Source organism: Paroedura picta, chromosome 2 (genome assembly GCF_049243985.1).
Source record: "Paroedura picta isolate Pp20150507F chromosome 2, Ppicta_v3.0, whole genome shotgun sequence".
NCBI classification, from domain to species: Eukaryota; Metazoa; Chordata; class Lepidosauria; order Squamata; family Gekkonidae; genus Paroedura; species Paroedura picta.
In genome coordinates, this window is record NC_135370.1 from 167,290,925 (window position 1) to 167,306,172 (window position 15,248).

The 15,248-nt window shown below is 41.0% G+C and overlaps 1 protein-coding gene across 8 annotated transcripts in view; it reads left to right on the plus strand.

Moving 5' to 3' along the window:
* Positions 1–13,420, plus strand: part of PPP2R5C (protein phosphatase 2 regulatory subunit B'gamma) — a 91,235-nt gene extending 77,815 nt beyond the window's left edge. For 3 of the 8 annotated variants that reach the window (XM_077323717.1, XM_077323723.1, XM_077323720.1), the window contains 4 exons: positions 1,718–1,819; positions 4,647–4,740; positions 8,798–8,914; positions 10,408–13,420. In XM_077323717.1, the coding sequence (XP_077179832.1) occupies positions 1,718–1,819; positions 4,647–4,740; positions 8,798–8,914; positions 10,408–10,539 (445 nt within the window). In that variant the 3' untranslated portion in view covers positions 10,540–13,420. The remainder of the gene's footprint in view (positions 1–1,717; positions 1,820–4,646; positions 4,741–8,797; positions 8,915–10,407) is intronic. The other 5 variants (XM_077323716.1, XM_077323721.1, XM_077323719.1 and 2 more) reach the window with 3 other exon arrangements.
* The last annotated feature ends 1,828 nt before the right edge of the window (positions 13,421–15,248 follow it).

Consider the following 15,248-nt stretch of genomic DNA (forward strand, 5'->3'; position numbering starts at 1 on the left):
CAATGAAAGAAAATCTTGAGTAAATGACATTAAGTGCTGAGGTAACTTCACTGGATGCAATTAGTCTATTGATGTATTGACATAAAGTACTTAAAAAAAAAAGACTTCAGAAGGAATTTTAACTGTAGCCCTTTTATTTAAAGAACACACCTAGGCCCAGCATATGGATTGTTTTTGTTGGGTGTTTATGGCCATCCAGTCATTTTGTACTAAGCGCTGTATATCCAAAGTTCTGCATACTTTCTCACTTTAAGGTGAACAACGTTGAACAGATTCAAATGGGTAACCGTGTTGGTCTGAAGCAGGACAACCAAATACGAGTCCAATAGCTCCTGTAAGACCAACATAAATAAAGATTTGAATAAATCTTTTGATGTTGAACAGGTTTGCCTTTTGGATCCGATGAAGAGCTTTTTCTTCTTTAATGCCTGTTTCTTACTGGCTAACTTGGCTTGAGTTCTGAGCTAATGGGTGACAATCCCCCCCCCCCAAATAAATGTTACGATCCTCCAGAAATATTTCTTGTGCAGGCTATTTTAGCTTTGTTCAGGAGACATTTGCCTCACTAGATAGCATAATAACCCCATTGGGTAATTTGTGTGGTAGTGGTAGTAGTGGAAAGTAACATTAAGTTGCAGCGGACTTACGGTGCTCTCATAGGTTTGCGAGGCAAGAGACATTCAGAGGATTGTGCGCTTCGGCCGCCAAAGCAGCCGTTCATGCCCAAAGTGGCCAGCGGCATGGGGTTGAAGGGTGGTGCCGTCGCGCCAGTCAGAGCTCTGCACCTGCCTGCATACATGCAATGACTGGTGTGCCACCTCCGGATGCTTTAGGCATGAATGGCCACTTTGGCGTCAGAAGCGCACAACCCTAATTCAGCGATAGTTTGTCATTGCCTGCCTCTGGGTCACAAGTCTGGTATTCCTAGGAGGTCTCCCATCCAAGTATTCTGCAGGGCCAATTCTGCTTAGCTTCTGAGATCCAACAATATTGGGCTATCCTGGGCAATCTAAGTCAAAGATATATTATTACTGTAAATAAATTAAAACATAACTTAGTGTATTGCCAGCATAATTATCTTTACATTGTGAAAAGGACCCTTCTGTTAATATGTGATGTTTGTCAATGTTAACGTATCAAAATTCGCTTTCTTGCCTGTTAACATTGCAAACAGAAAGGAGATCTTTATGGTCCCCAACCTTTTTATCACTGGGGAAAGGTCAACACTTGATAATTTTACTGAGGCCCGTGGGAGGGAGTAGTCTTTTGGTGAGGGACGTCGCCACTGCCGCCTGAGCCCCTGCTCTACTTGCTTTCCCGCTGGTGCCCCTGACTTCCCGCCGCCCGCTGGGGGGCGCTCCCAGCAGCAGCTGCTGCCAGCCATAGCAGCCGCCGGAGAACACCAAAGGTGAGCCGGCGGCAGAGTGTCAGGGCAGCCACCAAGGCAGCAGCCGGGGAGGAGGACGAGGAGGAGCCATGGCCCGGTACCGACTGATCCACAACCAATACCGATTCCCCAGACCAGGGGTTGGGGACCACTGCTTTATAGCATCTAAACAGTGTAGGATTATAAGTATTTGTATTAGTGATCCTTTGGCAGAAGAGGGCTTCTTCTAAAATAACACTATTTCCAGTGAAATAGCGAGACTGCCCACAGAAAGGGTAGACTTCGTAATAAGTCTCAATCCCACTTTTATTTTTTTTTATATACTTGTAGGACAATACATGGTTTGATTTACAATGCTCTGAAACTCTTCATGGAGATGAACCAAAAACTGTTTGATGATTGCACACAGCAATTTAAAGCAGAAAAACTTAAGTAAGTTTCCTCTTACATGTTCTTATGTCTAATTTTTATAGCATATATGGGAGCGCTACTGACTTATTACGAGAGTGATTTATAGCACCCTGAAAACATACCCAGAAGCTGCTATAGTTATTGTTTTATACACCACTTTTCCATAGGTTCAGAGAGAGAGAGAGAGAGAGAGAGAGCTATGAAACTCAATTGGGCCAGTCCCTCCTCTCTCAGCCTCCCTTACTGAACCAGGTTGTTGTGCGGATAAAAGGGGGGGAGGTTAAAACCATATATGCTGCCTTAGGTTTCTTAGAGCAAGGCCAAGATAAAAAATACACTAAATAAAAATCGCAGTATTCACTTTGTTCAGTCTCCAAATTCCACAGAGAAGATGATGCTATATTTGGACTAAGGGGATCAAGACTTGCTTAGAACTAGTTGATCCATGATTCAGAAGGTATTGGGGCCCAGATCTCTTGAGTCAAAACTTGGCACCAAACTGGCCCCTTGTCAGTCTGAATGTACTGAATGCCTATACTTTTGTTTAATAAAAAGCACTTTGTCTGCAAGATTTCACATAATAGACTTTTACATTAAAAAATTGGGTAAGGTTTTAAATGTAATTTTTTTAAAGGAAATTTTAACATTGTAAAAATAAATTGAATTAAACAGTTGAAAGGATATGATTTGCTGTCATAGGTTATACCTTGCAAATCTAATGCCTCTGCAGTTTGCTGTTCGGGCAGCAACCAGAAATCAAATAAAACAAAACAGAGGCTAACATTGAAAATTTCATTCCATAAACTGTTTTCTCGGTATGCTTTTATAGTTGTTTCAGAGAGTGAAAAACCACTATAGTGATATACCCTCATTCATCAGCAGGGTGGAAGGACTTAGGGGTAAGCAGTGGGTAGAGGAAAGGGGAGGGGAAGAAATTCCTCATATCTCCATGAAACTTCTATGAACGCCAGGTTCTTACTAACAGGGACTAAAAACTCAATGCTACCAGTGAGAAGTAAACTGATATAAATCCCTGAGTTGTCTTCATAATGAAAAATAATGGGTTTGATCCCATGGAACTACATAGTCAAATTTTTCTTTCCCTCCCCCCCCAAAAAAGCTGCTTTTGGGGAGGGGGGTGGATGCCAGTAATAGAACTGGAGGCAGTTTTTGTGCAGTCTCCTTTCTTCTCTGCAGTGACCCATATGCCATGGCTTCTTGGCCATAAAATACCCCCCCACCAAACAAAGATTTTCAGAGGTAACAGGGGGATTGCTGGAGGAAAGCGAGGAATAACTGCCTCTTCAAATACTTGCATTTCATAAGATCCAGCTCCATATTTACAAAGCCCATGAATTAATCACATTAGCTGTTTGCATATAACTCTTACTTTTTGTCATCATCATTAAGAGCCAGTTTGGTGTAGTGGTTAGGAGTGCAGACTTCTAATCTGGCGAGCCGGGCTTGAATCCATGCTCCTCCACATGCAGCCAGTTGGGTGAGCTTGGGCTCGCCACAGCACTGGTAAAGCTGTTCAGACCGAGCTGTAATATCAGGGCTCTCTCAGCCTCACCCACCTCACAGGGTGTCTGTTGTGGGTAGAGGGAAAGGAAGGTGAATGTAAGCCGCTTTGAGACTTCTTCAGGTAGAAACTCCTTCAGGTAGAGAAAAGCAGCATATAAGAACCAACTGTTCTTCTATGCTTTGTCATCATCCTGAAATAAAAGCAGGGGTAGTCAAACTGCAGCCCTCCAGATGTCCATGTACTACAAGCCCCTGCCAGCATTGACTACACCTGAATAAAAGGAAGCAAAAGCTCTTAGCCTTCAAGTGGAATTCTAGATAGTAAGATCACTAGGCCCATGAGCAAGGCCCATGAACCTTTAAATAATAAATCATTAAAGGAAACCAAGCATTCTGTGACTTTGGCTCTTATCTCTGAAGTTTTTTTACAATGACTTTCAGTCATGAAAGAGATGTAGACATTTCTGCCTCCACTGTATTTTATTAAAATATACTGTTTATTAAAATACACATACCTTTTCCTGAATTCAAATTGATTTCAAGTAGTAGTATTCTGCAGTAGAACCAAAATAAAGTGACTGCCCAATAGGAAGTAACAGTGAAAAACACCACTTTTTAATTTTTTATTATGATAGCCATGCCACACGGTTGAATCGAAACATTTTTTTTCTAGCGTAAGGAGCTTCTTCCACTGGGGGAAAGGGTGTATGTACAACTTGTGCCACTTCCTCCAGCCTTCCTACTGTATCCTCCCGGTTCACTGTTAAGCTGTGCCCAGGAGTGGCACTTCTGGATCTCAGTGGGCTAAGGAGGGAAGTCCCTGTTGGTGGATCTCTGCTGGGAATCTTTTTGATCTGATCCATAGTTTCTGCTTTAAGCTTCCTAGTAGAAAGCCAAATCTTGGGACGCAAATGCTAAAGTCAAATCATATCACATTTTCAATCACATTTCTGTGATCACTAGTAAAAATTCCCCCCTTCCCCCCTTGAAGTGTTTGGGTGTTGCATCTTTAATCGTCTCTGCAATGCGTTTTACAACTGGGTAACTATTCATCTACACAAGCATAATAACAAGATCTGCGGCATCTATTTTCATTTCAGTAGGAAGTTGTACAGAAAAGGCTTCATAAGAAAATGGGGGGGCACATGTCCTGTATCCATTATCTATTCACTATGGGGGCGGGAATTATATGCACCGTTTTTAAAAAGTAAGGAAAAATCACTTGGCTTTCTAATGTTTATGATAGTTTGGTAGCATAATTTTGGAAGGGGAAACTTCATTAAGCTTTAATCTGTGTGTGGGGTATATGTGTGTTGTTTTTCAGAGAGAAGCTAAAAATGAAGGAACGGGAAGAAGCATGGGTTAAAATAGAAAATCTAGCCAAATCAAACCCACAGGTATATGGAAAATATTCAGAGGTTGAGTATTTCAGCTTTTTACTAAATATTGCTGCAAGATTAGGGATCATAACAAATTCCATATTTATTTTAAGCATGCAAGGAATCTAGTAGTTATGGATCAAGAAATGTGCCTTTTGGTAGATTACATAGATCATGTTTATCATTTTCACTTTTAATTTTTTTTTCTTAGTAATTTCTCTATAAAATGAGCCCAAAGGGGTTTACAACAATATAAAAACATAGATTATGAGCAAATCAGTAAAACTAGTAAGATAGTAGGGTAAAAGTATATTAAAACAACTTGAATTGGCAGTTCAATGCAATAGGTAGTGGAACGGGCCGCAATGGACCAGCTCCTGGCGTTCCTGGAAGAAACTTCGGCACTCGACCCATATCAGTCTGGCTTTCCACTTGGCCATGGGGTGGAGACGGTACTGGTTGCCTTGCTGGATGATCTTCGTCGCCAGCTGGATTGAGGTGGTTCTGCTGTGCTCATTTTATTAGATCTGTTGGCCGCGTTTGACGTGGTCGACCAGGAGCTACTAGCACACCGCCTTGCCGGGACAGGGATAAGGGGCACAGCTCTTAGCTGAATACACTCCTTCCTCCAGAACTGGATCCAGAGGGTAGGAGTTGGGGAGAAGTTGTCGGGCCCTTATCGACCCCCTTGTGGGGTCCCTCAGGACTCTCCCCCACGTTATTTAACATCTTCATGCACCCTGTGGCCCAGCTGGTAAGGAGCTTTGGGCTGGGGTTCCATCAGTATGCTGGTGACACCCAGCTCTATCTCCTAATGGATGGCCGCCCAGACTCCCCCCCCCGCCCCCTCCCAAGATCCATTTGCCAGATTTGAAAGCAGTAGCTGAATGGCTCGAGCAGAGTCGGCTGAAACTCAACCCCGCCAAGACAGAGGTCCTGTGGTTGGGACGTAGGGGACCAGGAGAGGAAGCCCATTTACCCCCTCTGGCAGGGACGCAACTTAAGATCACACCCCAAGCCAGAAATTTGGGGGTGACCATTGATGCCTCCTTAACACTTGAGGCTCAGGTCAAGAAGGTAGCCAGCCAGGCTTTTTTCCATCTGTGCCAAGCTTGGCTACTAGTGCCCTACCTGTCATCCGAACACCTGGCCACAGTGATCCATGCGACGGTCACCTCCAGAATAGATTTCTGTAACTCGCTCTACACTGGCCTCCCCTTGTGCTTGATCCGGAAGCTTCAACTGGTGCACAATGCAGCTGCTAGGGTTCTCACAGGTACATCTTGGAGGGCCCATATCCAGCCTGTGCTGAGGTAGCTGCACTGGTTACCGGTTATTTACCGGATCCGGTTCAAGATTTTGGTTTTGACCTTTTAAGGCCTTACGCAGTCTGGGCCCGGCATATTTGAGGGACCGCCTGTCGTTCTATGCCCCCCCGCAGGGCTTTACGCTCTGCGGGTACAAATCTATTGGTCATTCCCGGCCCCAGAGATGCACGCCTGGCCTCAACCAAGGCCAGGTTCTTTTTGGTCCTGGCCCCAACCTGGTGGAATGAGCTCCTGCAGGAGCTGCGGGCCCAGGAGCTTTCAGCGTTCTGCAGGGCCTGCAAAGTCTGGTCAAATGTAAATAAGTGAACAATGTGGTCAAAGGGACCACCTCTAGTGCCCTCCTTGGTATCCCGCCACCCCAGGGGCAATATCGCCTATTTTGAGTACCACTGTTTTAAATAGAGATTCTGGGGATTAGATCTGGGTCTTTCTCCATGTCCAGCAGATACTCTACCACTGATATAAAGCTCCTCCCCTTTAGCAAAATTTGGATTTGGCTATATAATAATCAAATGGTGATGTAAAAATATCCGTGAGAAAAATTGTCCTTTGGCAAGTATAAAGGTTTCTAATGAGCCACCATTTTCTTAATGCATGTTTTTGTATACAAGTACTTACAAAAACAGTTGTTGAAATTAGTCCCCATGCAGACTGTCCCCAATTCTAAAAAGAGGTCAAGAAATGTATTATCTCTTGGAAGTACAGAATTTTTAGGTTAAATGAATTATAGCTCTATGAAATTTAAAACATTTTGAAATTGGCGGTTGCAAGAAATTGCTAGAATAATTTATTTTGGTAGAACTAAAATTCTTAGAAATCTTAATGAACCATAACAGACAGGTTTGCAATCTTGTTTAAATGTGTATCTTGGACAGACCACCCATTTAAACAAACAGCTTTTTTGTTGTTCTTGAATGGCACTCAGAATCCATGTCAATTTTCAAGCAGTATTTTAAAACAGAAAGGTCCTTGGTGTTTGTTCTAATTATTACTTTTCGCAGTGTGGTGCTGAACATGTTCTTCTTTTCACCGTATCCACTAACAGGATTCTTTTGGCATTATAATTACACATTCCTAGTTGATCCTTACACCAGGAAGTGGGTAAACCTTGGCATGCATTCAAAATGGCAGGCACCAGATCATTTTGCTGAACACACAGGACTAGTTCTGTGCATGAGCAACCTAGAGGAGGTTCCTAAAGTGTTGGCAGTACACTGAGACCAGCAGCATAAAAGGAGGCAAAGGGCATGCTGCCCCTTCCTAGATCCACATGGCCCCCAGATGGTCAGGGGTAGGGTTGCCAGCCTCCAAGTGGGACCTGTGGAATTACAGCTCATCTCCAGGCTACAGAGATCAGGAAACCTGGAGAAAATTGATTCTTTAGAAGTTGGACTCTGTGGCACTGTACCCCATTGAGATTCTTGTCTCCCCCAGGCTCCATCCCCAAATCTCCAGGAGATTTCTAACCTGGAGCTGGCAAACCTACCCTCCCATCCACCTCTAGGGACCAGGAGGGATCTGGCAACCCTAGTCTGGGAGGACTCTGCTGCTTGTTCTCAACTTGCTTCCAGCACTCGGACCAAAAATGCAGCCTTTCCCTGCCATGTACAGTGAGAGACCCTCAAATTAGATCCTTGCAATAGAAGCTGTTCCTTTATTGAATTCTGTTTTAAATTATATGGAAAAGCTGTTAGATAAAAGTTTTGGCTAGAGATCAGGTGTCTGGAAGTATGGACCTGGTTTTAGACGAACACTTAAATTGTTTATGTTAATGCTTAGCCACGTAGAACAACATTTCTTTTATATCTAAAATGTGTAAAAATATTTATTGAACTGTTAGATAATCGTTTAAATCAGCAAACATTTGTCAACTCCTAAGGTTTGTATTTTCTAATTTTTTCTTCACTTGGGGAGATCCAGAGACACCCATCCACTCACAGAAAGGAAACTTCCATGACAGGAAGGTTTCTACTATAAACAAAAATGCTCTTTGGGGCCCAGTCCATAATCTCATTCCACTGTTGGGACAGAGCAAAAATTCAGCATGCTGAACTTTAAATCCAAGCATGTATCTTGTTGCCATCATTTTTGTGAACATGATTGCTTTTGCTTTTCTGTCAAATTTCAAGCATCGGCAAGTCACCCCCTGTGAAGGTGACACTAATTTGGTATAAATTAAGGTGTTTCTGATTACAGTTGGGATCCAAAATTCTGTTTAAGGGCTTGCATTGACCCCGTGGGATTTCTTAAATTTGTGCCAATAACAGGTTACAGTCTGTTTTTGAAAACCTCCTTAATTTTCAAAAGGCCAGCATTGGGGAGGGGGCAAGTATTTGAGCAACGCAAGTTCTAAAATAAGCAGCAAAAGCAGTTGCATGGTTCTTAGATACCGGTTACATCTTGCATTTTTAAAAAGCCCCAAAACATTCGGTTCCATGTTTCTGTTGCAGGAAGGAGAAACTAACCACTAGTAGTTTCCCTCTTAAAACAAAATTCTTTGGTTTTTTTTGTCAGTGTTCTGTAGCTTTATTGGATTTCAGTATGCTGTTTTGATAGCAGCTGCCAAATCTGCAGTTCTTCAAGAAACTTAGGTTAAAACACCCCATTGTTTTGGTTGGAAGCTAAAATGCCCCGTGCCATAAAAGCGAATACATTGCTTTTTTATCAAACCTGTGGTTAACATTCCTGGCACTCGAGTTCCTGAATTGCTGTAGTTCTCCGGTTTTACTACCCAAAATTCTGACTCAAAACATTTTGCGTTTGGTTAGTACTCAGTATATAGTGAAACATGTCTGGTGACCAGTCCTGTTGAAATGGAAACTGACGGGCCTTTAATTGAAGACTTGCAGGTGCTGGCAAACACAGTGAAAGATGAAGCTTGTATGGTAAGCACACAGGAAGAAAAATTAAACCTACCTATTGCAAACTTGATTCAGTGGCGTTTATGCATTTTAGCTAGCCATTCCTCCTTAGGCGGCAACAGAAATTTGAAACTCTGGTCCCATCAAGTGTTGTCTTGTCTTGTGTGCATCAAACACTTTCAGAACTGTTCAAATTATTTGCACCAGAGAGGCAGTGGTCTAAAGCCTTATTATGATAAGCCACGCTTAGACTGTTTGATGGAAGTTGTTCATTGGTGCTCCTTGGCCATCTATAACACTCGGTTTCCTAACCATGAGGAGGTTTTTTGGCCCTGTTATCTATCAAGAGAGGAGCTAGACTTCCAAAAGTCCCACTGGGAACTGTTTACCTTTGGGCATTATTGATATTCTTTGGGCTGTGAACACTATCATCATGTATTAACATAGGTTGCCAAACTGGGCAATAGTAAATGTTGATTGGAGGCTTAGTTGTGAAGAGGGAACCATCCCGGCTTCATAACATATCAGGACTATAATCTTCCTAGAAAATAATCTGGCTTTCCTTCCTCCCCCTCCAGTTCTGGGTTTCATTGTTCTGGTCTGATAGTGCATGCTCCCCACAGTGCATTTGGGACCAGAACTATTCCTTGAGCAATAATGACCAAGCAGGAGTGCAAATAATTATTCAAGGACCAGTTGTTCATCCTCACCGTCACCTCATCCATTCTGCTTTTCCCTCCCTCGTTTCAGACACTGGCAAACGACCTGAAGTTGATTCTCTGACACCCAATAGCCTTTCCCCCCATGAGAACTACTATACCAGTCCTTTTTGTTGTTGGTTATTCTAGGAGTCTGTTTATAATCCTTTAAATATAGATTAGCAGCAATCAGAGCATTGTCCACCTGCAGCAAACTTCCCTGCCCTGGTCTTATTTTTGGGTAGATAGTGTGTGCCAAAGCAGGAGGAACATGGGACTGAGTCTTCCTACTCATGAGAATGCACAAAATGTACTTTCTTCATGACTTACTGGCCTACTTGGAAGAAGGAATGCAAATTCTTAAGTGCAGTTGTCATAGTTCTGCACTAGTTTCTGTGGTCCTGCAGTTGCTACCTCTCTCCACATTCTGTCAGCAATAGGGCACCTGTAGCCATGGAAGAAACACCGTTAGTGACTTCTAGCCTTCAGGAGCTGTTCATCTAAGCAGCTCACAAATTGGGTATGTTATATATGAGCACCCACTGTCACACTCCTGATTTTATCATTTCCTAGAGAAATGGAAGGACTAGGCAGTAATATGGAGGGGGGATGCTTTGTGTGGATGGCCCAGCAATGTTCCCATGTCGTTCCTGCAGTAGCCAAGAGGGATGGAGTTTTCTAATCGTCAGAGCTTCTGGAGTAGACCTCTAATAGGCATTTTTTTCTGATTAAAAAAAAAATAGAAGTGATTACATGTTTACCTTGACTATAAAAAGAGAACAGTTGCTTTTAAAAAAAAATGCCACACTTTGATTTCAGGCACAGAAGGATCAGAAAAAGGAGCGTACTTTCGTGCGGCGCAAGTCAGAACTGCCTCAGGATATCTATACCATGAAAGCCTTGGATTCCCATTGCCGAGCTGATGAGCTAATATCGCACGATGGGCATTAGACTTCTATTCAAGTGAAATCTTATTTGGAGGAAAACCCTTTTTTTTTCCTTTTTTCTGGACTCTGTTCCACAGTAGAGAACTTACTTTTTTTGTGCCATACTGATGAGTTACACACAAAGTCAAACCTTTTTCTTTTCTTTTTCTTTTTCTTTTTTTTTTATCTGACCCAATTTTGTTAGGCAATAACTATGATACGGTGTACGTGCAGCTCAAGACTAGTAGTTCAAACAATGGTAAATTACCTGATTCTGTATGCAGAGCCTAGTATTAAACAGAGTAATCTTGATGCTGTTGGCACATTACCCATCAGTTGAGAACATGCATTGTTCTCGTACGAGTGCTGAAAGAAGGAGCACTCTTGGTGCAAAAATCTCCAAGCTCTGTTGCCACCTGGCCTCCCATTCATTTCAGGGCTGCTTCATCTATTGCATACTGTTTACCTGGTGTTGAGGGAAGAAGTGCAAAGCCGTAACGTTGTTGATGATGATGTTTGCTTCATGTATACGCATTATGAAACCACAGTTGGTTGCATCTCGTGGTGCCTGGGAGATACCCATGTGACTGCCATGTGAACATCTACAGGAGTTTCATGCTTTTCCCTATACATAAATGCTTTCTGCAGATGCACAATGTAATATATGAAGCAGCCTACAGTGGATTTGCAGGAGGGGGTCCTCTTCCAGTCCCACTGATGCAGCTGGAGTGCCTGGTAGGTGGGAGTCGATTTCCATCATCTCCCACCCCTCAGCCCTTCCCCACTGATGTTTGGTACTGTGGCAATATGCATCTCCAAAAGCAAGATTCCAAATCCATACACAATTATTAGGCATTTTTCTAAAACGCGAGTATTTTAAAGAAATGATTTCTGCATTATTGTCCTGCCGCTTTTTTTGGCAGCTGGAAAACATGCCATTAAATTGTTCTCTCAGTGCAGCTTACAGAATGGTAATCTACATGACAATCTTCAATCACGGCTAATTTCTAGGAGCTCTGAAAACCAATTATCAGAGAGACAGGCACCCTGTCCAACTACTTTATATGGACTGAAGCCATATTTTCCGTTCCTTAGCATGTAATACAAAATGCATATTTCAGATCTGAGCAGATTGGATACTTTGCTTTCTTTACAAAAACAAAAAACAAAAACCTCCAATTGTCTGCCTTAATTCAAAATTAATTCCTTTTTTTTTTTTTTTTTTACGGTGACTGAGATTACTGCCATTTTTTCTCCCTTGCTTAACCACATGGCATCTTTTGGGTTTAAAGAGTTCCAGTCACAAACATCATGAGATTAGCTATTTTGGATAATGCCCCCCTCCCCCAGGACAATTTAATGTAAATTATTTTCAATATGTCAGAAAGATCTGGATGCATTCTGCATCGTGGATGCCCTAAGAGCGGGGAGTGAAGTAACAGTAGTTTTACTGTCAGGTTGCCTGTTGTTGTGAAAAGCACATGTGACACTTATACCACCTCACAAGCAAAATGAAAATATACCTGAGTTTCTTTCAATCTTCAAATGCTGCTGTGTATTCCTACAAGATGACTTGTGTGTTCAGGGCCCTTTTTTATTGTTGTAGATGGCAGAGCACAAAACCCCATTTTTAGTGCTTTATTTTCAATATTTAATTTCTCTCAGGGTGGCCAGTATTTTAGATCTCCAGATTAAGAGCTTCTACAGATGAGTTTTATTTGAAATGGGTGACTTGTTTCTTTTGTCTCTGAGAGTAACGTGACATAACAACATTTTACAGTCTTGGTGCAGAGAACGTTGAATATGTAGCTCCTTCAAAATAGTTTGTTTGTTTTTTTAAAGAAAAGAAATGAGGTCTTTTAATCCATAAAAAAATTATTGTGCAAAACAGGCAATTAGAGTAACCTTGTGCAGATGTTGTGCCTGCTGTGTCTGTTCTCACTTAAAACGTTCAATATTTATTGCAAAGTTTTGGAAAGAAAATCACAAAGGGTGGGATCAGGATTACTGTTAAAACAAAATGAAATCTTAAAGACCACTCCAGACTTCAAGTGAAATAATACCCACTCGGTGTGAAAATTCCTGTTACACTTGAAAATTAAATATGCTTTACTGTAATGAAAAAACTATAATTAAAGCAGTTTAAAGATGTCTTCCCCTTTTTTTGACAGGGGAAGAGGGTGCTTTTATAATTGCATAAAGCGATGTCTATATGTATTTTGATATACCATTGTTTGAACTTCCATCTTTAGCTGATAGCTTGTCAAATATCTTTTTATAATTTGGCTGTTCAGTAGGTTCATGGAAGAGGTTTCTGGAAAGAAGCACTCTGACTAATTTTATCCTGCGGAAAAAAATGGGGGGAAAAGGGGAAATATTGTATATCAATGTTTGGTTGACTGTGTAACGCTCAACGTATAAGATCTTTCACTGTCTAGATTTAATTTTTGCTCTTTACTGAAGATAAACATTCACCAAAAAAAACAAACTTCCTTGGATATAGCTAGGAAAATTATGCCATGACAATTTTTGCTCTTGAGATTTAGGCCAGTTGGCAAACTTTTGCCTAAGCAATATTCTAAAAATTTAGCAGCACTAATTGTTTGGCTTGTTTGTTATCACCATTTTATGCTCTGTAGAAGTTCTGTAATGAATTATTCATTAAAAATGAATACATCCCAAATAAAAATGTCCAAATACAGTACAGTTTTGGTGACTGTTGTTCTTCATAAAGTTCAGTGTTCACCACTTCCCATCTCCAAAATTACGCCTGTACATCAGGAATGTCAAAAAAAAATTTACAAGTGTCTTTCTTTTCTGGTGTGGCTTTAGTATGGCTTCATTTTAATATTGTACATACATTGTACTTTGTTTTATTGTAATGAGTAATAAAAATGTAGACTTCATATTTTGTACAGAATGGTCCTATGTACAGAATAAAAGTTCCTAGAAATGGCAAAAAAAAATTTAAAGGTAAGTGGCACAATTTTACTTTCTGCTATATCTGTATCTATGCTTTAGTGGAATGCTATGTTCAAATGTACTGACCTTTTTTTAAAAAAAAATTGTAATTCAGATATTTTTGTTCAGACATTGTTTATGAAGAAAAGCATCCTACACCCTGCCATTTAACATGCTCTTATTCAGTTTTTTTAAAGTCCAAAACCGATGTATCATATTGATTAAATAAAGAAGTGGAATCTTACCAGCTGATCATAAAACTGCATTCAGCTCTAGCACAGGACCTTCTGGTGGTAGTACAGAGAGCTTTAAGGAGCAAAATCGCATTGCCTACAGATCGCCTAGTCAAACCTCTGCTTGACCTGAAAGTGATGGAACAACCTATACCAGGGGTAGTCAAACTGTGGCCCACCAGAATATCCATGGACTACAATTCCATGGACTGAAATTGTAGTCCATGGACATCTGGAGGGCCGCAGTTTGACTAACCCTGGCCTATACTGATGGTAGTCAGCATAACAAATCAGTCATTCTGCCTGTTGACCAGTTATCCCAAATAATATGCAACTTGAAACATGGCTTGTAACAGTTGGGTTTTCTTTGTGCAAAGCTTAAGAGTTGGTGTCACCTGGTCTTGTTCCTTCATACAAAGGAGGCTTGCTTTTCTATAATAGTGTATATTTAATGAGCTATTTTGGCCAGTCATGTTACCAATAATTAGGGTTTTAAAAGGTTTAGGTTACCCTTAATCTATATTTACTTAAAGACAGCTTCATTTTCTTGAAGTTCTTAAATTATACCCTAAGCTTTCAGCCAAATTAAGGTTTCTTGGCTTTCAGTAACAAGTATAAATGAAACATGACTACGAAAAGAGAGATACTGTCCATAAACATTACTCATAACATCCAATTCATTATCCAACATGGATTTGGAAAGCCCGGTCTGTAGCAGTCTCTAATGTATAAGTATTGCTGAAACGCTTGAGGAACGTGGATGGGACATACGGCAGATATCCAATAACCATTTACCTTTTAGCTGGCTTGCTATCTCAGACAATCTAAAAAGTGATTCTTGCTCTCTCTTTCTCCCACACTCATTGTTAAGAGTGTCGCTGTTCCCTAGAAGAGAATTTGTCTGATTTCAAAAGTCAAATGTTGTTGTTTTTCCCCTGAGAAGTACTGGAAAAAATTTAATTTGAACTGCAGTCCACCTCAGCCCTAGATGTTTTTTTCCCCTTCCCTAAGCAAAATTAACACATCTTAAAATTCTTTAGAGTTTGCTCCATTTAATTGCAAATGCATTATCTGAGTGACAGTGGGTTATCATAACTGTCAGTATAATCTATGCTCATTGTTACAATACATCCTGGAAAAAGGTGCTTACTGCATTCAGAATATTTATTTTTCAACATAGAAAGCCAAGGGTAGTAGCCAAGCCATATGCAGTCAATGAATTCATGTCCTACAAAAGAGACTCAAACTAAAACAGGTAATTGGCCAAAACATACAGCATGGAATAGCAGATACTTGATTTCCCTCCTCGCTTAACCTCCAAAGGATTAATTCATCCTTATTTGACCTGCCTTATTTTGAAAACCTGAATCCAAAGGGGCTTTTGACTTTTGTTAACAGAATTCCATGCTCCACTCTACCCCCACTGTACTACTGAGGGGTTTTACAAGTTCCATGACATATAGGAGACATATTCAAACAAAACAAACCATTTCACAAGCCCCTTTGCCGGAGTCAAAAGGATTTCTTTGGAACCCAACTA